General features: G+C 36.7%; 1 protein-coding gene across 1 annotated transcript in view; it reads left to right on the top strand.

Annotated features, from left to right (window-relative positions):
• LOC105488958 (C-X9-C motif containing 1) overlaps positions 1-26,373 on the top strand; it is an 80,013-nt gene that overhangs the window by 12,464 nt on the left and 41,176 nt on the right. Inside the window, 1 exon segment of the mRNA XM_024795098.2 lies at positions 8,572-8,661. Coding sequence (XP_024650866.2) covers positions 8,619-8,661 — 43 coding nt within the window. The 5' untranslated portion in view covers positions 8,572-8,618.

The following is a 26,373-nucleotide window of genomic DNA, read 5'->3' as shown; positions in this document are numbered from 1 at the left end:
AGGTGAAAATTGACTTCCAGGTGATGATAGAATGTTGAGAACTTAGAGCTTTGGAAATTTTCCCTGGTGGTGTTATCCTGATTCATTAATTCAGTATAAATTTATGTGACTATACAGTAGCAAACTTTCAAAATTTAATTTTTAGTTTTTCAACCTCTGTACAAATGTGTAACATATATACACCAGATTGAGATTAAGAGAATCACTTTGTAATATTGTGAATAAAAATTGCCGTATCTATAATATTTGTAATGTTAAAGATAGCTTTTTCAAAAATTATAATTAATAAATCATTGATATTTAGTGGCTGGTATGCTATCAAGTAGGAAAATCTTTAGTAGAATTTTCATATTTTTAATACTGTCATTTCTGATTTAATACCAAGAATTTGGAAAATTTGAAATCAATATTAATACAATTCTGGAATTGTTTATTTGCCCTAGGAAGTTTTAGAAGAATGATCAGATGTCTTGACAAACCATCAAGTTTTAAAATTTGACACGTTTTAAAAATGTGTTTGATAGAATATTATATCTTAGAATTCATAATGTAGGTACATTTTTATTATAATTTATTTTTGGAAAAATGGTTTGATATTACAAATCTATGTCTGTATTCGAGGAATTGATTTAAAGTAATATTGCCTTAGTCATTTAAGACCTAGTTGGAAGATTTATAGAGCAAAGAGAAGATTCATCAGGATGCATTATGACTAAGTTGTGTACATGAAAATTATATATGTGAAAAAAAGTAACAGTTTGAAATTGATTTTATAAATAGATCAGTATAATCCAGTATCTTCTAATCTGTTTAGTAATTACACTGAATAGTTATTGATGCCTAGTTATGATTTATTCTGTAGGCAAGGCAAAAAGGAATTTGTAGGGATAGTCTCAGTTTTATTCTTTTCTCTGTAAGTAAGCATCAGCTTTCCACTCTATAAGATGTGTCACAGTCCCTTCAAATTCAACATGTACACAACTGAATGTCTGTCTTACCTGATCCTTCTTTTGTATTCCTTAGCTCAATAAATGGTCATATCCTTTTACTTGAAGCCAGAAAACTAGGAGTCCTCCTTGAATCATCCTGTTCCCTCAGCCCCTTTAGGCACCATCAGGCTTGTAGGAACTCCCTCTGAATTTGTCCTTTTCTCTCCATCCATGCTTCCAGTTCCTTCTCAGTGCTTTGTTTTGTTTCCTTTTTTTTTTGAGACAGAGTCTCACTCTGTCTCCTAGGCTGGAGCACAGTGGCATGATCTCGGCTCACTGCAACCTCCGCCTCCTGGGTTCAAGCAATTCTCCTGCTTCAGCCTCCTGAGAAGCTGGGACTGCAGACGCGTGCCACCGCGCCCAGGTGATTTTTGTAGTTTTTTTTCACTAGAGACAGGGTTTCATCATATTGGCCAGGCTGGTCTGGAACTCCTGGCCTCAAGTGATCCGCCCGCCTCAACCTCCCAAAGTGCTGGGATTACAGGCGTGAGCCACTGTGCCCGGCCTGTTTCCAGTGGCTTCTGGCAAAGCCAAGGAAAAAGAGAATGTGTAAATAAATGATATAGCGAAGAGTTCAGGCCTATGGGCCAAATCTGGAAAGGCTTATAAGCTAGGAACGGTTAGTAACATTTTTGAAGGGTTGTTTAAAAAAAAAATATATATATATATATACACACACACACACACACACACACATCCACACACATATATATATAATACATATATACACACATACATGACAGAGATTATATGTAGCCTGCAAAGCTTAAAATATTTATACTCTGGTTCTTAACAGAAATAGTTTGTCTACCTTTACATAGGCAATGAAAATTAGAATACAACCACAGGTGTCATAAAGAGAAAAAAAATTATGTGAACCTCTTCATATCATTTTTTTGTTTGAAAATTTAAGTGAAATAGTGTCATTGAGAAATATAATCTTGCTAAAACTTCAGCTGACTCTAGAGTAAGTAAAAAGCCCTTACAAAATTGAAACAAAAGTTAAAATTATCTTTGTGCCTGTGTGTCTTACACATACACACATACATACCCCCAAACGCAGGCCCTGATAGGTTGTGTATCGGTTAGGATTCCACCATGAAAATAATCAGTAGGAGGAAAAAACATATATATCTTAACGTGTATATATATACACACACACATATATATGCATATATGTGCAAAATACCTTCACAACATCACCTGAATTAATGTTTGCATGAATAACTGGGGACTATAACCCAGCCAAACTGACCCCATAAAACTGACCATCACAGATGGTTTTTAACAAACTTTCAAGGAACTGAGAATAATCTTTGTTTTATACACAATGTTCTAGATAATATAAAGGGAGAGGAAGGTCCCTAATTTATTGTTTAATACAACTTTAACACCAAAACAATGCAAACATAAGAGAGGCAAGTGATAAGCAAACACCGGCATGGTGACAACTGAAAAGATTTTAAACACAATTTGAGCATCCGAGACAGAGGTCTTGCTAGTTACTACTTAACCACTTTTCTAAATGATGTAGCCAGCAAGAATTAAGAAAGAGGATGCAAAAGTGTTTCTGTGATTGTCTACATAGAAATTGGAAAAGAATCTGTTGTCAAATTATTACAATTGAGAGAGGTTGTATTGATTATAAGGACAACATAAAAAATCAGTTGAACCTAAACACCAGCAGTAAATAATTACAACAGGTTATTTATGGAAAGATACATTTACCAATAGAAATCTAATGAAAGATGAACAGTAACTTTAAAGAGAAAATTATGAATCTTTTTGTCTACTTAGTAACCTAATTTCTAATAGTTATGGGTTGAAATCTTCCACTGTGAGTGCAGATTTCTATAATTTTTTAAGCTAATCTATTTTAAATTGAGGTAAAATATACAGTGAAATTTACAGATCTTAAATGAGTTTTCATAAATGTATATACCCTAGTGAAGACATTTTTCAGAGAGTACCTTTTCAGCTCCCATAAATAAGCACTGTTGTAATTTTTATCACCATAGATTAACTTTGCATGTTCTTGAATCATGGCAGTATGTACTCCTGTGTCTGCTTTCTTTTGCTCAGATGTTTTTAAGATTCACCTAGGATAGATCACCTACCCTACTGATAGTAATGGTATACAAATAGTATCATTGTTTTTTATTGCTAAGTAATTTTTGGCTATTCTGAATAATGCTTCCGTAAATAGACTTGTACAAGTTGTTTTCTAGACTTATATTTTCTTTTTTTTTTTGGAGACTGAGTCTCGCTCTGTTGCCAGGCTGGAGTGCAGTGATGCGACCTCGGCTTGCTGCAACCTCCGCCTCCTGGGTTCAAGTGATTTTCCTGCCTCAACCTCCCAAATGGCTGGGACTTCAGGCGCACGCCACCACACCCAGCTAATTTTTGTATTTTTAGTAGGGATGAGGTTTCACCATGTTGGCCAGGATGGTCTCTATCTCTTGACCTTGTGATCCGCCCGCCTTGGCCTCCCAAAGTGTTGGGATTACAGGTGTGAACCAGGACTTACATTTTCATTTATCTTGCATAAGTGAATACCTAATAGTGGAACATATTTAACTTTATAACTCAGCAGTTTTCCAGAGAAATGTATCATTGCATCGTCCCACCAGCAAGATATGAAAGTTACAGATGCTCCACATTCTCTCCAATGTTGATGTTGTCATTGTTTTTAGTTTTAGTCATTCTCTTGCATTCAAAATGATACAAGGGGTTTCATTTGCAGTCTCTTAATAATTAATGATTTTGAGCACCTTTATATATATATATATTTACAATTTGCATATCATCTTTTGTGATGTGTCAGTTCAAGCCTTTTGCCCATCTTTTATTGAGTTTTTATTATTGATAGGTAGGGGTTCTTGATATATTCTGGACTCAAGTCCTTTGTTTTATTTATTTTTATATAAAAAAAAATATATATGAAGTAAGTTTTTCCTCCTGGTCTGTAGCATGCCTTTTCAAAATTTTCTTAATTGTGTCTTTTGATAAACAAATAATTTCATATTAGTGAAGTCAAATTGATAATTTGTATACTTTATTTTTACTGCCTTATGCCCTTTTAAGAAACTGTCTACTGCAAGGAATTGAAGGGTCTTTTTTCTTTAATAGTTTTAGTTTTTACATTAGACTTATGATCCATGGGCAATTAATTTTTGTGGTTACTGTGAAGTAGGTGGTCAAAGGGTTTAACTTTTTTTTTTTTTCCATGTTAATATGGTTCTGCCACCATTTGTCGAAAATACTTTTATTTCTTCATAAACTAGCCTTGGTTCATTTGTCAATAACTTTGTTGTTTATACATGGAAGTATTTCTGGATTCTTTTGTTCTCTTTTGTTACATTGCTCTTTTTGGTTACCCAAATTATGCCAACACTACATTGTCTTGACTTCTGTGGCTTTGTAGTATGACTTGTAATCAGGTAGTTGCTCCATAGCATCTAAATTTGTTCTTCTGTTTTAGTGTTGTTTTGGCTGTTCTGTGTCCTTTGTGCTTCCTTATACATTTTTTCACTTTTTTATTATAACTTTATTTTGTAATAATATAATAATAATAGGAAACTGCAAAATCATGCGGTTTCCATGTATCTACCTTCTTCCCTTTCCCTAATGATGCTATCTTACATAACCATGGTATGTATATTCTCAGTGAGTGTGATACTGCCTTCAAAGGATAACAATTGACATTGGTGGAGACAAAAATACTCTCAACATATAAAGCACTGTTACACCTGCAGTACGTAAACATATATGCTTTATCTGTGATATTAACATTTCATAGGGGTACATTAGGAAAAAAATGTCAAAAAAGGCTCCTTTTAGGGCAAAAATGAGAAAAGGTTGGGACAGGCTCCTATAATGAAATGTGAACACGGAAACTGGGAATTGGCAATGGTATAATATCGTTGCTTCAGGTACTAATCTTAGTCAAATTTCACCAGTTTTTTACATGCACTTTTTTTGTTGTTCTAGAGTTATATGACATCTAGATCATGAGGATTTTCTCCTGTGATTGTTTGTAGACTTTTTTTCTTTAACTTTTTATTTTGAAATAATTATAGATTCACATAAAATTGTGAAAAATGCTGTATAGACTAAGTATCCATCTCATAGCGTTCCCCAGTGGTGACACTTATATATCTGTAGTATAATATCAAAACCAGGAAACTGAAGTTGATACAGTACTGTTAACTAGATTATAGACCATTTCAGTTTTCACCAGTTTTTACATGTACTCATGTGTGCGTATATAATTCTGTGTAATTTTATACCATGTCTCTTTTTTTATAGGGAAAGCGTTCAGAGTTTTACTATTAAGTATGATGTAAGCTAGAGGATTTTTTGTAGATGTCCTTCATTAAAGAAGTTCCCTTCTGTTCCAAGTATACTGATTTTGTTTTTTATGAATGCGTGTAGAATTTTGTCCAGTTTTTTGGCATCAATCGATATGATTATATGGTTTTCCTTTTTTAGTCTGTTAATATATCTGATGGATTACATGGATTGAATTTCTAATGGTGAACCACCCTTGTCTCCCTGGAATAAATCCAACTTTGTTGTTAGGTATCTTTCTTTTTATGTATTGCTGGGTTTGATTTGTTAATATTTTGTTGAGGATTTTTGCATCTGTGTTCATGAGGCATAGTGGTCTGTGGATTTTGTGGGTATGTGTATGTGTTTTGTAAATACCGTTCTTGCTTTTGGTATCAAGGTATCTGTGCCTTCTTGAGTGAGTTTTGGTTGTTTTGTGGTTTTTTTAAAGGAATGTGTTCATTTCATTCTAGTTGTCAGGTTCATTGGCCTAAATTTGTTCATAATATTCCCTTATTATTTAAAAATATTTATCATTTCTGATGTTTGAAATTTGTAACCTTACTCTGGCTAGTGGTTTATAAATTTTGTTAATCTGATCCTCTCAAAGAACCAGCTTTAATTTCATTTTTTTTTCTTTTGTGTGGTATTCTTTATTTCATTGATTTATAGTTTGATATTTATCATTTCCGCTTTTGCTTGCTTTGTGTTTATTTTACCCTTTTGCTGGTTTCTCAACGTAGAAACTTAAGTTGATATAAGACCTTTTTTCATTTACTAGATAGGTTTTTAGTGCTACAAATTTCCTGCCAAGTACAGTTTTAGCTGGATCACATAAATTTTGATACATTGTTTTTATTTTATTCATACGAAAATACTGTCTTACTTCCTTTTTGACATTTTCTTAGATCCATGGGTTATTTAAAAGTGTGTTATTTAGCTTACAAATATTTGAAGATTATCAAGAGATCTGTTATTGGTTGCTAATTTAATTACATTGGTGTCAGGGAACATAATTTGTAGTGCTTGAATTCTTTCAGATTTATTGAGGTTTGTTTTCTAGCCACAGTATGGTTTATTTTAGTAGATGTTCTGCTGTTATTAGGTATTCTATAAATGTTAGTTAGGTCAAGTTAGTCGATAATGTTGTTCAAGTACTTCACAGTTTTAACATTTAAATATATGTTTTTGTAATATGATTTATATATTTTACATTTGTATATCATGTGTTCAGTTTTTTTTCTGTCAGAGCATATTCTCTGTTACATCTTGTGAGATATTTTATTTTACAAAGAAGGTTACAAAATTATCTCCCATCGTTCATGCTTTTCTGTAATGTGGTTTTGTTACCAAGAATGGAATCTGATTTCCTTCCACTTGAGTGTGGGCTATCCTTAATGACTTGGAATCAGTATAGTGCAGCATGAACGAATGCTGTAGCATGGCTCCAGGTAGAGAGGCCATTGGTAGATGTTCTGGTTTACAGTCCTAACTGAGCACTTCTTTCGGCCATTCCAGGCCAGGTGTCAGATACATATATGAAAAAAGAAGTAATTTTGGAAGTAAATCCTCCAGCCCCAGCTTTTGTAGCTGTTGAAACCAACACCAGAACCACCAGAACTTTGAGTCTTCCCAGATCAGGCCCTCTGACCAATAGTTTATTGTTTATTGTTCCACATCACTAAATTTGATTAGTGGTGGTTGTTGCACATAGTAGTCATTCCCCAGTATACGTAGGGGATTGGTTTCAGGAGCCCCGTATTTACCAAAACCTGTGCATTCTCAAGTCCTACCATGGGCCCCTCAGAACCCATATGTATGAAAAGTCGGCCTGAGAAGTTGGTATACCATATAGGTTTGCATCTCCAAAATATTGTATTTTCAGTCTGCATTTGATTGGACAGTATCTGAGTGTTAAGTGGACCCCCACAGTTCAAACCCATGTTGCTCAAGGATCAACTGTAACAAGGAGATTACTTCTTTTTCTCTAGGGTTTGAAGGTGGTAAGCATTTTAGTTCCTATATATCTGAATGTTCTTAACCTCACTTATAATTGGTTGTTTAAAGACTCTAGAATTCTTCATAATTCTCTCTCAGAACTTGGAAGTTATTTCTCCATTGTCTTGTTGCATCATGTCTTGCTAGTGAGCCATGATGTAAATCTGAATCTCTTTCTTTTATGTAGGCAGTGTTTATTCCCTTTTGAAGCTTTTAGGATTCTGGGGTTTCAGACATGGTCCATTGCTGTCTGAGGACTCAGGTCTTTGTATTTGCCTCAGTATATTTATTATACTTCACAATAATCTAAAATCTTCTTTCCTGTATTCTTTTAATGGGAAACTGTCTGGTCTTTTGGGTATAAATAGCTATATATACCTTTTTCACCCATGACCTGAAGGCAGCAGAGGAGGTGACCATTTGGCTCCTATTGAGTCACTTTAATTAATAACTGTTTAGTTTACCCCAGGGAAGTTTTCTTGCTTTTCATATTTGCTGCTTCAGAGCATGGAGCGGCACCCACTTTTGGCATGCGTTTTTTTCCTGGACACTCTATAGCAATATGATTACCTCATTTAATCTGATCTAATCTGCCTTTTTATCTTTCAGAGATTCCTCATCGTTTTTGGTTCACTGAAGACACTTATCCCTTGTTTATTTTTCAGGACTCTCTTAGCATTTAAGGAGCAGGTGGGACTCTAGAGCAGGTGTTCAATTTGCCATTTTAGTTCAATTGTAGAAGTTGTGTTTAAAATGCACAGAAATCACATACGCTTTGTTTTCATATGGACTTGCAGTTCCACCTTTTCTTCTGCTAGTTCTTTTTTAGGCTACTCTTACTGCTAGGTAGAAAAAACTACTTGTGTGTCTCTTAATCTTGTATCTCTTCATCTATTCTTGGATCTCAGTATCAGTGAAAATTCTCTTTTGTGGATTATATTAATAAGGGAGTGATGATTTAGATGCCAACTTTGACAAGACTGCATGGAATATGTTATAAAGTAAAAGTGTCATAGTATAGTTTGCAGAAATTTTAAGAAACATGATGCTTGTATTCCTCACATTTTTGTTGTTGTATATAAAAAAATCATTGCAAATATGATGAATTTCAATGATTAAAATAATCACAATTTCATAAGGTTGTAAGTTTTGAGTATATTTGCATAGGCTTTTAAGTAAACCAGAGTCTTATTTTTCCTTTAATCTGGTGATTTGCTTGAGACTTTATTAAAGAAAGATCTTTTTTTTTTTTCAGACCAGCATCTCAGACATGTCGAAAAAGATATTTTGATCCCTAAAATAATGAGAGAAAAGGCCAAAGAGAGGTGTTCTGAACAAGTTCAAGGTAAGATTCAAATATTCATGTAAAGATCAAATTTATTTTTAATAATATGATCTGAATTTAATCCTTAGCCCCAGAATCAAGTAGTCAGTGAATTAATATGTATGAATTGCTTCTCACCCTTTTGCTGAAATACCAGTATTTCAGCTTTCAGAACTTCCAGTGATGTTCAATTCATTTACAGTTTAAAAATATTTCCCTAAATTACTAGTAAAAAACATCTTTTTTTTACCCTCAGAGGTACAGTTATATCCATAGAAAAACTTGGTATCAGTAATTTGGACAAACAAGTTATTCTGATGATTTTATAGGGGAGGAAGAAACATCAGATCTAGCCTATACCTGTTTTCCATCTGTCACCATATTCACATGTATATATATAATATATATATATATTCTAAGGTGATTTTCTTTGGTGTCATTGTCTATTACTGAATTGTTAATAGAATCCTGATAGCACTTACAGTGAGTCTGGGGTTTTTGTTTTGTTTTACGTTTCTAAGTGGAGGATATTTATGTAAATACATACACTAGACAGCTACACATGTATGTTTTCTTTGGAAAATGTTTTAACATAAAATACTCCTGTAGATCTAGAGACATCAATGATTGATGTGCAATATTCTAGTGAAACATGTAAACAAAGCAGTGAAAGGTGAAAAGTGAGGCCATAATACATTTGTAAATGATGAGTTATTAGAAAAGCACATGGCAATATTACTGTAGAAATAGCTTTAAAAAAATTCTACCTCTTGGAAGGGCCATCAAAAAGAAGTAACAAAATTTTATGGACATAGGCTATTTTCCTGGCTTTACTTCTTCAGTTTCCGTGTGGTCATCTTTGTTGAGGGAACACAATTTTTAGCGAGGATGATGGGCTGCACTTCCACTGCAAGCTTCTCTACAGGGGAGCAGGGCTGTGTCAACTCTAATTTCAGGACTGGGTCAATAACATTTGGAGACTAGGAATGCTTTTGTTCCCTTCTCTGTCCTCTGCCCTTAGAGAGGACCTTTGCAATTGATGAATGGAGGTAATAAAATAAGAGTAGTTCTTTGGACTCAACAATGTGTGATGGTCATTTTTGTTTCTTCAGTAACTTATTATGACCTATCCATTTTAAAACTCATATAAATAACCATCCTGTGGTTTTACTCTTGCTTTCCTGTATTAGTTTAATAGTTTAATCAGAGTACCTTTCTTTAACACCTACCCCCAGGTGTCTTGAGAAGTCAACCTAGTGACACCTGCAAGTAGTAGCATTGGCATGTATGGCATTGGCAGGTGTCATGTTTATGGTCACAAGAGGTACAATGTGCACATTCCTCATAGAACTTAAAAAATGTATATCCTGATTCAGGTGAGGGGAGATAAAACTTAAAAACTCTATACTAAAGTTGTAGGGCTTTTTATTGCTAGGGAAATTTACTTATTACTGATATATCAGTCTGAAGTTATACATGTAAGTTGTATTTATGCTGTCATGTAGCATATTATCTTTATACCTGGAATGAAAGAAAGCGAGCTAACTCAATTACAGATTTAAATTTTACTGACATAATTCCAAGGAAAATGCAGAATGATTGTATGACTTTGGGTTTCAGAACTGTCTTTCATTTTCTCTTAGACAATGAAACTTTGTTTTTGGTTTTTGAAATGAAAGAATAGAGTATAACTTTAAAATATTTATTTGTGTTACAAAACTAGTGTTTTATAATGGTACAGAAAATAAGTGTTTAATTTTCACTTCATCAGAAGTTGTTTAGGATGTTGATGTAGTTAAGTTTTTGCTTTTTCAACATACTTGAGTTTTCTGAAGACTGAAAGCATCTTAAAATCTGTGATTCATTTGGATTATTTAAATGTATTCATCTATATTAGAATGTAATAACATAATTTGAATTTCTTATAATTATATATTGATTTTTTAGGCCATGTGATTCAAAACAATGTTTTAGAATCTAAAATTGATAAGAGAATAAGAAGTCTATTTTCTAACCATATAAATTAGGAAATGATATACATTAGAATTATTCAAGCATCAAAAGAAAACTTCATTTAAACTAAACAGTAAGACATAATTTAGAATCGGCACATTTCCATTGTAGTTTATTTACTGTTTATAGCTTTTGCTTTATTAAATAATTATAGGATTTTGTATAAAAGCATTATGTATGCCAATTGTATGGTTCTTAGATAAAAGATACAGGAATTTTAATAAGTGGTCTGACTTTCTGCTAAATGCCTAAAACATGATTATGTAGGAAAGCTTTTCCGTTAGATTTTTTTTTTAAATGTCATTTCAACCCAGCTGATCATAAGAATTGGGTCAGACTGTCAGCAACTTAGGTTTGTGAAGGGAATGGAACAGCTTTTCCATGGACAAAGAGAAATGAAATCACTTTCAATGAAAGAAAGATGCCTCATTATAGTCACCAACAGCAGTTATTGACAGCTACACTTCCTATTAACAAGGAGCATTTAACTAAGAGTTTGGCTGTTGGATCTTTGGACTTGATCTAATTTGCTAGCATTAATTAGTTTCTTTTGAGCACAGACACTTGGTGCTCACAGCTATAGATCTGGAGGGCTAATTAGGATAGAAAATTGAACAGAATTGGGTAAGGCATTAACTTTCAACCATTACCAGCTGGGACACTGATAAAGACCACAGAGTCCAAATGTTACCTATTGATGTGAGGAGTACCCTAATGAATATCAATTTCAGCCAGGTTGCTATATTCTTACTAGTTGTCTCTTCATTATAATTTTTTAACCAGCTTACATTATACTCTCTTTATCTATACACCATTGGTTTTTACTTACTGTACACTGAGTTAGTCTGAGTTGCATATTTCACCTAATGTTTAAATACAGTTAAAATTTGTCAAGCAGTAGATAACATTTAGAATGTTTCATCATTATATACCCTTGTAATTCTAAAATTTAATTTTAATCTGGAATTACATGATTCTAATTCTACAATGAATTTGTGTAAGTTCCAGTAATATGCCGTTTCAATATAATGAAAACTATAATGTAATACAAAAAAATTTTAGCTTTTGGGTGACAATTAGTTTTCATATTATTCAAATGGTGTCGACTCTTGAATCTTGGTCTTTATAAAATATATTTTTAATAATGTAAAGTAAGAAACACGAAAATTTATGGTTTCTTTTTTTCCCCCTTTTTCTTTGAAATGGAGTCGCACTATGTTGTACAGGCTGGTCTCCAATCCTGGGCTCAAACAAGTCTCCCTCCTTGGCCTCCCAAAGTGCTGGGATTGCAGGCTTGGACTACTGTGCCCGGCCTATGTTTCTTTTTGAAGAGAAGAATAGTGCTTAGCCCCTTTCCTTTTTGAACTTTGATTTGATTTGAAAAGGTGGCTTGACTTAGAGATTAGAAAGGAGAATCCTGATCTTGCTATTGGGGAAACTTTGACAAGATTATAAACTCTGTTGGTATCAAAAGAAAAGTTATTGATTTAAATATAAAATTTAATTTTATAGTATTCTTTCCTTGCTAGTGATATTATTGGCAGTGAATAAAGCTGCTAAAATAAATGACTGAACTATACTGGTAGACATTAACACAGTGAACACTGAGTACATTGGGAATGGAAGTGAAGGAAAACTCTAGAATGGCCAAATCGCTTTCTTACTTCCTCCCACTTTCCTCACCTTCCAAAAGCCAAAACAGTAATATCCCACCAACTGCAATGATGAAATCATTACTTTTTCTTGGATCTAGGAGTTAGCACCTTGTGTCTTAGGGAGATGGTTTGACAAACTCTGGATTTCAACTTTGTGTCCTTTTCTAGCTGTTTGACTTCACTAATTTAATGATTTATGTTTTCTATGTTAGTAATGTTTAAAAAATATTGTTTGCCGTATATAGGTAAAGTATGCATACTAGTATTATACATTTTTCTCTGTAAGAGGAAGAGTCACTGAATTATATAGTGTTTTATAAAAATTCCTCATTATATTTCTTTGCTTTTTTGAAGTGCGTAATCGACATTTGCTATAAAGTCTCTATATTGGATAATGACGTTTGCCTTAGAAGTAATAAGAGCCTTTTCTCTTTTTTCCTTTTGCTGTCACAGGTAAAGACAAAAAAGTATTTCGTCATCAGGGATGGGTTGGAACTTTCTTTAACCTAGCTGTATTCTTTTACTGACTCCTTTCATCCCTTGGGCCTTCTTTTCCCTTATTTTAATGTTCGTTTTGTACTTATGTTGCAGTCTTTATGATCTGTTGTCCAATAAGTGAGATACAGCTCTGAAAGAATTATATAAAGTACAAGGAAGCATGGGTTATTTGTTTGTTTGAAACATCACAGAGCTGTTGGTAAATAACAAAGAAGCTTGAAAAAATACCCTGTTCTGTCAATCACACAGAACTGAAGTATGTTCTATTTTGTGAAATTCCAAAGATAAGTGAATAAGCAAAAAAGAATCAAGTTAAGCATGCTTAGAATGTTCTTTAGGAAGTTTACAGGCAGATAATTATCATAACAGCATTGAAATAGGTTGCAGAGCTGCAGACTATATACATGGTCAAAGTAATCAATCTTTTGTCCAACTGTGTTACTTCAAGCTGCCAAAAACCTGCCTTTTTATTTGTTGTTTGAGGTGTACCACTCTTATTACATGTATTTTTATTGTTAACCAGTTCACCGGTATTAACTAATGCTGAAGTGGATATGCAACACATCTTGAGACTAGTTTGGATATATTAAAAGAAAAATAATCACTGCATATGATGAACTGCTGTTATATATGAGTATATTATACAGTCTAAGAAATACAAGTAGATATAAGGCACAGTTTCTGCACTTTGGACTTATACTGGACTATGTTATGGGTTCCCAAGACCACCACTGGATTGGTTGATTCACTGGGAAGACTGACAGGACTCAGCATATAATCCTATTCATAGCTAAAATTTATTACAGCAAAAAGATACAAAGCAAAATCAATAAAGGGAAAAGGCATATGGGAAAGTTCAGAAGAAACCATGGCACAAGCTCCATGAGTCTTCTCCTGGTAGAGTCACTCAGGGTGTGTGTAATTTCTCCAGCATTGGATTGTGACAACACATGTGAAATGTTGTCTACCAGGGAGGCTCATTAGAGACTCAGTCCCCAGAATTTTTATTGAGAGTTGGTCATTTGGGAACCCTCTGCCTAACATGTACCAAAATTTCAGATTCCCAGAAGGAAAGCAGGTGTTCAGCATAAACCATATTGTTTGCACAAACAGTTTGGGCACAGTGAGCCACTCTTATTAATTAGGAAATGGTGGGGACACTCCCGAGATCCGAGTTCTCCGATGCCACCTAAGGGCCAATCTTGCGAGCAAGCTTTTTAAGGATGGCAGTGTCATGCCTGCTATGTTAACTCTTTTCTGCACATGGACATAATGAAAGTTACTTAGCAGTAACTATTTATGTATGCCTATCACGCCTGATGTTATGCCAATGGAATCATGAGTAATAGGCTTATATCAATCATAAATACAGCTGAATTATTTTAAAAATAACTGAACAAAGTATATAGCAGCCCTTCTTATCTGTGGTTTCACTTTCCGTGGTTTCAATTACCTGTGCTCAACTGAGGTTCTAATTTTATCATTTCATATCATCATCAGAAGAAGGGTTAGTATAATAGGATATTTATAGTACAATAAGATATTTTGAGAGAGACCACATTCACTTAACTTTTATTGTTATAAACATTCTATTTTATTAGTTGTTGCTAATCTCTTACTGTGCCTAACTTATAAATCAGATTTTATCAGGGGTATGTATGTAGAGGAAATAAACATAGTACATGTAGGATTTGGTAGCATCTGCAGTGTCAGGCATCCACTAGGGGGCTTGCAACGTATCCCCCATGCATAACAGGGGACTGCTGTATAATGGTTATTACTTATTGATCCAGTGGTTTTCAGTTGTATGTGTTAGCTCATATGCTCATTATCAGACTCAATAGCTTATTATGATTATCTTGTTTCTGAAAACAGGACAGTTTTGCAATAAAACTGTATGTAGTTGGATATAAATAACCTTGAATAAAATGGCTAATTTTCTTCTCACAGAGGAAGATGCAGTATATTTGGTTTTAGAAGTAAATGAAATTTTACTTCTAAGTTCTGGGATACATGTGCAAGATGTACAGATTTGTTACATAGGTAAACTTGTGCCATGGTGGTTTGCTGCACCTATCAACCCATCACCTAGGTTTCTTTTTTTTTTTCCTTTGAAACCGAGTCTCTCTCTGTTGCCCAAGCTGGAGGGCAGTGGCGCAATCTCAGCTCACTGCAACCACTGCCTCCTGGGTTCAAGTGATTCCCCTGCCTCAGCCTCCCAAGTAACTAGGACTACAGGAGCACACCATGATGCTGGCTAATTTTTGTATCTTAGTAGAGATGGGGTTTCGCCATGTTGGCCAGTCTAGTCTCAAACTCCTGACCTCAGGCGATCTGCCCGCTTTGGCCTCCCAAGTCCTGCGACTGCAGGTGTGAGCCACCGCACCTGGCCAATCCATCACCTAAGTATTCCTGATGCTTTCCCTCCCTCCCTGCCCCCAGCAGACCCCGGTGAGTGTTGTTCCCCTCCCTGTGTCCATGTGTTCTCATTGTTCATCTCCCACTTGTAAGTGAGATCATGTGGTGATTGGTTTTCTGTTCCTGCGTTAGTTTGCTGAGGATAATGGCTTCCAACTTCATCCATGTCCCTGCATCCATGTCCCTCGTTCCTTTTTATGGCTGCATAGTATTCCATAGTGTATACGTGCCACATTTTCTTTATCTGATCTATCACGGATGGGCATTTGGGCTGAATCCGTCTTTGCTATTGTGAATAGTGCTGCAATGAACATACATGTGCATATATCTTTATAATAGAATGATTTATATTCCTTTAGGTATATACCCAGTAATGGAATTGCTGGGTCAGATGGTGTTTCTGGTTTTAGGTCTTTGAGGAGTCACCACACTGTCTTCCACAGTGGTTGAACTAATTTACATTCCCACCAACAGTGTAAAAGTGTTTCTATTTCTCCACAGCCTCACCGCATCTGTTGTTTCTTAACTTTTTAATAATTGCCATTTTGACTGGCAAGAGATGGTATCTCATTGCGATTTTGATTTGCATTTCTTCAATGACCAGTGACGTTGAGCTTTTTTTCATGTTCATTGGCAGCATAAATATCTTGAAAAGTATCTGTTCATGCCCTTTGCCCACTTTTTAATTGAGTTGTTTGTTTTTTTCTTGTAAATTTGTTTAAGTTCCTTGTAGCTTCTGGATATTAGACCTTTGTTAGATGGATAGATTGCCAAAATTTTCTCCCATTCTTTAGGTTGTCTGTTCACGCTGATGATAGTTTCTTTTGCTATGTAGAAACTCTTTAGTTTAACAAGATCCCATTTGTCAATTTTTGCTTTTGTTGCAATTGGTTTTAGCATTTTTGTCATGAAATCTTTGCCCGTGCCTATGTCCTGAATGGTATTGCCTAGATTTTCTTTTTTTTCTTTTTTTTTGAGACGGAGTCTTGTTCTTTCACCCAGGCAGGAGTGCAGTGGTGTGATCTCAGCTCAATGCAACCTCTGCCTCCTGGGTTCACGCCATTCTCCTGCCTCAGCCTCCTGAGTAGCTGGGACTACAGGCGCCCACCACCACGCCCGGCCAATTTTTTGTATTTTTAGTAGAAACAGGGTTTCACCATGTTAGCCAGGATGGTCTCGATCTCCTGACCTTGTGATCCTCCTGCCTCGGCTTCCCAAGGTGTTGGGATTACAGGTCTAATTATATGTGAGCCACCGCGCCTGGCCTAGATTTTCTTCTAGTATAGTTTTGGGTTTTACATTTACGTCTTTAATCCATCTTGAGTTCATTTCTTTGAGACGGAATTTCACTCTTGTTGCCCAAGCTGGAGTGCAAAGGCATGATCTCGGCTCACTGCAACCTCTGCCTCCCAGGTTCAAGCGATTCTCCTGCCTCAGCCTCCCGAGTAGCTGGGATTACAGGCATGTGCCACTATACCCGGCTAATTTTTTTGTATTTTTAGTAGAGATGGGGTTTCACCATGTTGGGAGGCTGGTCTTGAACTCATGACCTTGTGATTCGCCCACCTCGGCCTCCCAAAGTGCTGGGATTACAGGTGTGAGCCACCACGCCCAGCCGAGTAAATTTTTGTTTTCTTTTCTTTTTTTTTTTTTTTTTTTTTTTGAGATGGAGTCTCACTCTGTTGCTTAGGCTGTAGTGCAGTGGCATGATCTCGGCTCACTGCAGCCTCTGCCTCCTGGGTTCCAGTGATTCTCCAGCCTCAGCCTCCTAAGTAGCTGGGACTACAGGCATGCGCCACCACACCCAGCTAATTTTTATATTTTAGTAGGGACGGTGTTTCACCATATTGACCAGGCTGGTCTAGAACTTCTGACCTCAAGTGATCCACCCGCCTCAGCCTCCCAGTTAATTTTTGTATAAGGTATAAGGAAGGGGTCCAGTTTCAGTTTTCTGCATATGGCTAGCCAGTTCTCCCAGCACCATTTATTAAATAGGGAATCCTTTCCCTATTGCTTGTTTTTGTCAGGTTTGTCGAAGATCAGATAGTTGTAGATGTGCAGTCTTATTTCTGAGTTCTCTATTATGTTTCATTGGTCTATGTGTCTGTTTTTGTACCAGAACCATGTTGTTTTGGTTACTGTAACCTTGTAGTATAGTTTGAAGTCAGGTAGCATGATGCCTCCACCTTTGTTCTTTTTGCTTAGGATTGTCTTGGCTATATGGGCTCTTTTTTGGTTCCACATGAATGTTAAAATAGTTTGTTCTAATTCTATGAAGTTTTTCTAATTCTGAATTCTAGTGGATGCTTGACAATGGTAGTTTAATAGGAATAGCATTGAATGTATAAATTACTTTGGGCAGTATGGCCATTTTCACGATATTGATTCTTCCTATCCATGAGATGGAATGTTTTTCCATTTGTGTCCTCTCTGATTTCCTTGAGCAGTGGCTTGTAGTTCTCCTTGAAAAGGTCCTTCACTTTCCTTGTAAGCTGTATTCCTAGGTATTTTATTCTTTTTGTAGCAATTGTGAATGGGAGTTCATTCATGATTTGGCTCTCTGCTTGTCTATTGTTGGTGTATAGGAATGCTTGTGATTTTTGCATATTGATTTTTGTATCCTGAGACTTTGCTGAAATTGCTTATCAGCTTAAGGAGCCTTTGGGCTGAGACAGTGGGGTTTTCTAGATATAGGATCATGTCATCTGTAAACAGAGACAGTTTGACTTCCTGTCTTCCTATTTGAATAACCTTTATTTCTTTTTCTTGCCTGATTGCCCTGGCCACAACTTCCAATACTGTGTTGAAAAGAAGTGGTGAGAGAGGGCATCTTTGTCTTGTGTTTGTTTTCAAGGGGAATGCTTTCAGCTTTTGCTTATTCAGTATGATATTGGCTGTGGGTTTGTCATGAATGACTTATTACTTTGAGGTATGTTCCATCAATACCTAGTTTATTGACAGTTTTTAACATGAAGGAATGTTGAATTTTATTGAAGGTCTTTTTTTGCATCTATTGAGATAATCATGTAGTTTTGGTCTTTAGTTCTTTTTATGTAAAGAATTGGTTTATTGATTTATGTGTGTTGAACCAGCCTTGCATCCCGGAGCTGAAGGTGACTTCATCATGGTGGATAAGCATCTTGATGTGCTGCTGGATTTGGTTTGCCAGTATTTTAGTGAGGATTTTCACATTGATCTTCATCAGGTATATTGTCCTGAAGTTTTTGAAGTTTTCCTTCTTTTTTTTTTTTTGAAATGGAGTCTTGCGATGTCACCCAGGTTGGAGTGCAGTGGCATGATCTCATCTCGCTGCAAACTCCATCTCCCAGATTCAATCGATTATCCTTGCCTCAGCCTCCCAAGTAGCTGGGATTACAGGTGCCCACCACCACTCCTGGCTAATTTTTTTGTGTTTTTAGTAGAGATGGGGTTTCACTATGTTAGCCAGGCTGGTCTCAAACTCCTGAGCTCGTGAGCCGCCCACCTTGGCCTCCCAAAGTGCTGGGATTACAGGTGTGAGCCACCACATCCAGCCTTCTTTTTTTTGTTGTATCTCTGACAGATTTTGGTATCAGGATGATGCTGGCCTCATAAAATGAGTTAGAGAGGAGTCCCACCTCTTCAGTTGTTTGGAATAGTTTCAGAAGAAATGGTACCAGCTCCTCTGGTAGAATTCAACTGTAAAACCGCCTGATCCTGGGCTTTTTTTGGTTGGTATGCTATTTATCACTGCTTCAATTTCAGAACTTGTTATTGTTTTTTGTTGTGAGCATTTAGTGCTATCAGTTTCCCTCTGAACACTGCTTTTAGCTGCATCCCAGAGATTCTGGTATGTGGTCTTTTTCTTCTCATTGATTTCAAAGAACTTATTTATTTCTGCTTTGATTTCATGGTTTACCCAGGAGTCATTCAGGAACAAGTTGTTCAATTTCCATTTAGTTGTGTGGCTTTTAGTGAATTCTTAATCTTGAGTTCTAATTTGGTCCAAGAGACTATTTGTTACGATTTCAGTTATTTTCCGTTTGCTGAGGAGTGTTTTACTTCCCAATTATGTGACAGATTTTAGAGTAAGTGCATTTGGTGATGAGAAGAATGTATATTCTGTTGATTTGGGGTGGAGAGTCTGTAGATCACTGTCAGGTTCACTTGATCCAGAGCTGGGTTAAAGTCCTGAATATCTTTGTTAATTTTCTGTCTTGATGATCTGTCTAATATTCAGAGTGGGGTGTTAAAGTCTCTCACTATTATTGTGTGGGAGTCTAACTCTCTTTGTGGGTTTCTAAGAACTTGCTTTATGAATCTGGGTCCTCCTATTTTGGGTGTATATATATTTAGGACAATTAGCTCTTCTTGTTGAATGGATCCCTGTACCATTATGTAATGCCCTTCTTTGTCTTCTTTGATCTTTTTGGTTTAAAGTCTTTTGACAGAAAGTAGAATTGCAACTCCTGCATTTTTCTGCTTTCCATTTGTTTGGTAAGTTATCCTCCATTCCTTTATTTTGAGCCTATATGTGCCTTGGCATATGAAGTGGGTCTCTTGAATACAGCACACTAATGGGTCTTGACTCTATCCAGCTTGCCATTCTGTGTCTTTTAATTGGGGGCATTTAGCCCATTTGCATTTAAGGTTAATATTTTTATATGTGAATTTGGTCCTGCCATCATGATGCTAGCTGGTTATTTTGCTGACTTGTTGATGTGGTTGCTTCATAGTGTCATTGGGTTTTGTACTAAAGTGTTTTTTTTTTTTTTTTTTTTTTTTTTTTTTTTTTTTTTTGTAGTGGCTAGTAACAGTTTTTCCTTTCCATATTTACTGTTTCCTTCAGGAGATCTTGCAAGGCAGGTCTGGTGGTGAAGAACTCCCCCAGCGTTTGCTTGTCTGAAAAGAATCTTGTTTCTCATTTGCCTAGGAAGCTTAGTTTGGCCAGTTATGAAATTCTGTGTTGGAAATTATTTTCTTTAAGAATATCGAATATTAGCCCCCAGTCTCTTCTGGTTTGTAAGGTTTTTGCTGAGAGGTCCACTGTTAGTCTGATGGGCTTCCCTTTTTAGGTGATCTGGCCTTTCTCTCTGGCTGCTCATAGTATTTTTCCTCCATTTCAACCTTGGAGAATCTGATGATTATGCATCTTGGGGTTGATCTTCTTGTGGAGTACCTTACTGTGGTTTTCAGAATTTCCCTAATTTGAATGTTGGTCTGTCTTGCTCAGTTGGGGAAGTTCTCCTGGATGATATCCTGAAGTGTGTTCTCCAGCTTGTTTCCATACTCCCTGTCTCTTTGAGGTACCTCAGTCAGTCGTAGGTTCGGTCTTTTTACATAATCCCATAGTTCTTGGAGGTTTTGTTTGTTCCTTTTCATTCTGTTTTCTCTGATCTTGTCTGCCTGTCTTACTTCAGAAAGATAGTCTTCAAGCTCTGAAATTCTTTCTTTCAGCTATTTATACTTATTGCAAATTCTCCGGTTGTGGTTTTCAGCTCCATCAGGTCATTTATGTTCCTTTCTAAACTGGTTATTCTGGTTAACAGGTCCTGCAATGTTTTATCATGGTCCTTAGCTTCTTTGCATTGAGTTAGAACATGCTCCTTTAGCCCAGTGAAGTTTGTTATTGCCCATCTTCTGAAGCCTACTTCTGTCAGTTCATCCATCTCAGCCTCAGCCCAGTTCTGTGCCCTTGCTGGAGAGGTGTTGTGATCATTTGGAGGAGAAGAGGCACTCTGGGTTTTTGAGTTTTCAGTGTTTTTTAGTTGATTCTTTCTCATTTTCATGAGTTTATCTAGCTTCAGTCTTTGATGTCCTTTGGATGGGGTTTTTGTGAGGACTTTTTTGTTTGTTTATGCTGTCATCATTGTTACTGCTAGTTATTTTTTATTTATTTATTTTTTTTTTTTACAGCCCTCTTTTGTAGGGCTGTTGTGGTTTGCTGGGAGTCTGCTTCAGACCCTAGTTACCTGGTTCCCTCATGCATCTGAAGGTGTCACCAGTGGAGGCTGCACAACAGCAAAGATGGCTGCCTGCTTCTTCCTCTGGGATCTTGGTCTCAGAGGGGCACTGACCTGATGCCAGTGGGAACGCTTCTGTATAAGGTGTCTGGCAACCCCCTATTCGGGTCCCACCCAGTCAGGACACACAGAGTCAGGGACCCATTTAACAAAGCACTCTGGCTGCCCCTTGGCTCAGGGCGTGTGCTGCTCTAGGGGGAATCCTACTTGTCTGGACTGCCCCAATTTCTCAGAGCCAGCAGGGGAAAGACTAAGTCTGCTGATCTGAGGAGATCGTAGCCACCTCTGTCCCCAGGGTCTCCATCCCAGGGAGATCAGAGGTCTGTCCATAAACCCCTGACTGGACCTGCTGAAATTCCCCCTGGGAGACCCTGCCCAGTGAGGAGAGATGCATCCGGGTTTGAACTGAAGAGGCAGTCTGGACGCTGTCTGCCACAGCCACTGTGCTCTGCTGTGGGAGATTCCTCCTGGGTCCAAACCACCCAGTCTCCCTGGCACCGGCAGGGGAAAATGGCAGAAGGGAGCTGCAGTGATGGCTGTCGCCCCTCCTTCTGGGAGCTCGGTAGTCTCAGGCAGCAGCCATCATCTGCAGTAATGGCAGCCACCCCTCTGCCCGGGAACTCAGTAGTCTTAGGCAGTCTCCAACCGAGCGGCCCCGGAGAATCTGCACAGCTCTGCGCTTAGGACCCAAGGCCTTGGTAGTGTGGGCTCACGAGGGGATCTCCTGATCCACGGGTTGCAGACATCCATGGAAAAAGTGTAGTTTTCCAGGCAGGATAGCATAATCACTCACCGTCTCCCTTGGCCGGGGATGGGAGCTCCCCTTGCACTGTGCGGCTCCTGGGTGGCCCGTTGTTTCACTCTGCTCTCCTTGTTCTTTGTGGGTTGTGCCAACCACTTAGCCAGTCCCAGTGAGAAAACCTAGATACCTCAATTGCCGGTACAGGATTCACTCGCCCTTTCCGTTCTTGGTGGGAGCCTTCGACCGCAGCTGTCGCAGATGTTTCCAGTCAGCCGTTTTGGCCCCTATGAAATATTTAAATGCTAAAAATTTAAATGACAAAATTAGTGAGAATTTTGTCAGGATGGGTGAATATAGTTTGTTAAACAACCAGTTTATGTAACTCATCTTTGAAGGTATAATTGTGTAAAATCTACATTTGAACACAAATGCAAAGAATTACGTGTCTTGAAATTTTAAAATATTGTTAAAATGAATATGTCATTATAAAAGTCATAGCTTTTTAACCAATACTTCATTAACAATATTTTAGTGTTCTAATCTTCCTAGACATTAACTTTGAATTGTTTTGCTATAGTAGACTTAAATCCTTTTCTTTTATGAGAAATTAATCTAAAATTAAATATGACCTTCAAGCAGATGTGCTTATATATACAATCTGAGTAGAAGATCACACTTCACTTAAGTTACCTGATGATCCTGCAGTTGCAATTGACAATGGTAATCAGAGCCTGACGCTGGTAAACATTTTGCAAATACCCACAGATAATTACATTTTACTGAAATAGACGTTTTTATAGGAATCTTGTATATCTGTTGGAAAAATAACAAAGGAGGCAATTTTGTTTGTACAAAACTCTGGAATGTATTAGACTTTCAGATTTAAAACCAGTTAATAATAATCAGCCATTTTTTGAGGGGCTGGGGACAGAATTTGCTTTGAAGAGTAATGTACAAAAGAGATAAATGCAGTTTTATTGTATTGGGCTTCATTTTGTTGCATTTACAGAGCCAGCACATGACAACAATGTGTGATTTTGATGAAGCAGATTTTAAATCAGAAGTTATAGGTGACAGTTGCAGCCTAGTATGTATCTCCTTCCATTTTCTTTTTGTGGTTTTCTCTTTTGGGAGATAGAAAGTATAGAATAAATTCTAAGTCATATAAGTCAACAGTTTTAAAGCATAATGGTTTCTTATGATTTATTCAAATTTTCAGAATATTAATTAAATAAATATGATAGAGATTTTATTCTGAGGCCCACAAACAAGTTTATCTAGTGTCACGTTTTAATACACTGGTTGTCTCCATTGTATTTGCATTTGGTAATACTGTTTGCATATATTTTAGTGTTACCCAAATATTACATCACTAAAAATATAACTTTACAAAGCAAATAAAGAATTTTCTGATTCCTTTGAGCACTTGAACCTTAGTGTTATGTGGAATGTAGTCATTTAAAATATTTATTATTCCCTGTCACTTAGCATTTTATGAACAGTGAATAAAATAGACAAAAATCTTGAAAATTATAAACTTTAGTGGCATAGGGGAGGATAAATAATAAACATTATAAGTAAATATAAGTGCCTTGGAGAGCAATAAATTTCTATAAGGTCAGTGGGGAGTGCTGGTGTTGAAAATGAGACTACAGTTTTTAATAGGTGATCAATATAGGTCTTAATGAGAAAGTGACATGTGGACCAAATTCTTGAAGGAGGTGAAGGAGTGAGATAATGCAGATATCTCTGAGAAGAATGATCTTGGCAGAAGGAATATCATGTGCAAAGACCCTGAGGTGTAAGTGAAGCTGGCATGACTAAGGGACACCAAAAAGGTCACTGTGGTTAAGTTGGAATGAATGAGGGGTAGAGTGAATACGGAGGAGTTCAGCAAAATGATTTGGAGGCAGAATCCTTCAGGGTCTTCTAGGTACTGAAGACTTGTAGCTAGTAAGGAGAAAAATGGAAAGATGAAGATTGCTTTGACATTGAAAAGAGACATCTCAAAGAAAAGAGATTTATAATCAGTTCTCACTGCTATGTTAATAATAGGTGGAATAGGGACAAGGGGAGAATTAGAGACACCAATAATTGTGTGATTGATGTGATTGAGATACTCCAGCTGACAGATGATGGTGGACTGGAAGGTTGGTAAAAATGGAAGTAGTGAGAATGAGCACATTTGGGATATATTTTGAAAGTAGAGGCAACAGAGAAAGCGATGACTCCTTATTTGTCCTGAACATGTAAAAAAGGAGGAGTTATAGTTAGCAGAGATGAGGAAGACTGTGTGTGGAGAAATTTTATTGTTTTATTTTATTATTGGTGGTAGATGGACTCAGAATTTAATTTTGGATATGTTTGCTTTGAAGTGTCTTATTATTTCATTTTGAAACCATTTTATCAGACAGTAGTAAAAATCTCTCTTTTAAAGGGAAACAAGGGAGTAGAATGTTTGTACAATTGTGGTGGCTCTAATGTTTTTGTGCACATTATGCAGGTTCTCTTTTCTGTTAGTGTACTATCAGTAAACATGTTCAACTTGGATGGTGATAGATTAAAAACTGACATTTGTATTCCTTTGCCTTCCCTTAAGATTTCACATAGACAACTTCCCCTCCAGAAAAAAACCGTAACTACACTGATTTGTTAATTCAACAAACTCTCCTTCAGTACTACTATGTGCAATACATGGTGTTAGGTACAGTGGGGAATAGAAAGACATGGTGTCATAAGAGTAAATTATCTATTCAGTATCATCTGACTTGTCAATATAGCAGGACCATTATTAGAATTCAGCTATCTTTATTCCCAGCCTAGTGTGTTTCCTTAATAATGTACCTTTTAACTATGTAAAAGATAGCAAATACAGTTCATCTGTGTCAACTTTAATCAGTTGATAGTGGCTGACTAGCACATTGTGAATGGGGTCAATCAGAAAGAATGTCATTAGATCAATTAGCTATTACTTTATATTACCTAAATTTAGTATGATTTGGTACATCTAGTTCTAGATCCTTGAGGAATCGCCATACTGTTTTCCATAATGGTTGAACTAGTTTACAATCCCACCAACAGTGTAAAAGTGTTCCTATTTCTCCACATCCTCTCCAGCACCTGTTGTTTCCTGACTTTTTAATGATCGCCATTCTAACTGGTGTGAGATGGTATCTCATTGTGGTTTTGATTTGCATTTCTCTGATGGCCAGTGATGATGAGCATTTTTTCATGTGTCTGTTGGCTGTATGAATGTCTTCTTTTGAGAAATGTCTGTTCATATCCTTTGCCCACTTTTTGATGGGGTTGTTTGTTTTTTTCTTGTAAATTTGTTTGAGTTCTTTGTAGGTTCTGGATATTAGCCCTTTGTCAGATGAGTCGATTGCAAAAATTTTCTCCCATTCTGTAGGTTGCCTGTTCACTCTGATGGTAGTTTCTTTTGCTGTGCAGAAGCTCTTTTATGACCCAGCCATCCCATTACTGGGTATATACCCAAAGGATTATAAATTATGCTGCTATAAAGACACATGCACACGTATGTTTATTGCAGCACTATTCACAATAGCAAAGACTTGGAATCAACCCAAATGTCCATCAGTGACAGATTGGATTAAGAAAATGTGGCACATATACACCATGGAATACTATGCAGCCATCAAAAAGGATGAGTTTGTGCCCTTTGTAGGGACATGGATGCAGCTGGAAACCATCATTCTTAGCAAACTATCACAAGAACAGAAAACCAAACACCGCATGTTCTCACTCATAGGTGGGAACTGAACAATGAGATCACTTGGACTCAGGAAGGGGAACATCACACACAGGGGCCTATCATGGGGAGGGGGGAGGGGGGAGGGATTGCATTGGGAGTTATACCTGATGTAAATGACGAGTTGATGGGTGCAGCACACCAACATGGCACAAGTATACATATGTAACAAACCTGCACGTTATGCACATGTACCCTACAACTTAAAGGATAATAATAATAAATAAATTAAATTTAAAAAAAAATTTAGTATGATTTAAAATTTTATAATGAGTTTATTAAGTTTATAAAGAGTTCTGTTTCTGGCATGGCCTGATAGCTCCATTGCACAATCCCTTCTGCAGAAAACTACTATAACTTATGAACAAAATAGGAAAAATAAATACCCAAAAGCACTGGAGAGTAAACAAAAGCAGACAGAAAATAGAGGGAAGTCAAACATTGAAGTAAGGAAGTAGCACTGCGTGAGTCTCTGCCAGGTAGGGTGGCTAAAACTCTTACAAACAAAACCCCTCGGTCTTGTTGGTTTGAAGAACCGAGGACAGGGTTTGGTGTAGCTGCAGGCCTTGGAAAGTATGTGTGCATGCATACTCAAAGTAAATTAAGGCCGGGCGCGGTGGCTCAAGCCTGTAATCC

The sequence above is a fragment of the Macaca nemestrina genome, chromosome 2, assembly GCF_043159975.1.
Source record: "Macaca nemestrina isolate mMacNem1 chromosome 2, mMacNem.hap1, whole genome shotgun sequence".
NCBI lineage: Eukaryota > Metazoa > Chordata > Mammalia > Primates > Cercopithecidae > Macaca > Macaca nemestrina.
Note: the sequence above shows the minus strand (reverse complement) of the source record. Positions and strands in the feature narration are given on the sequence as shown.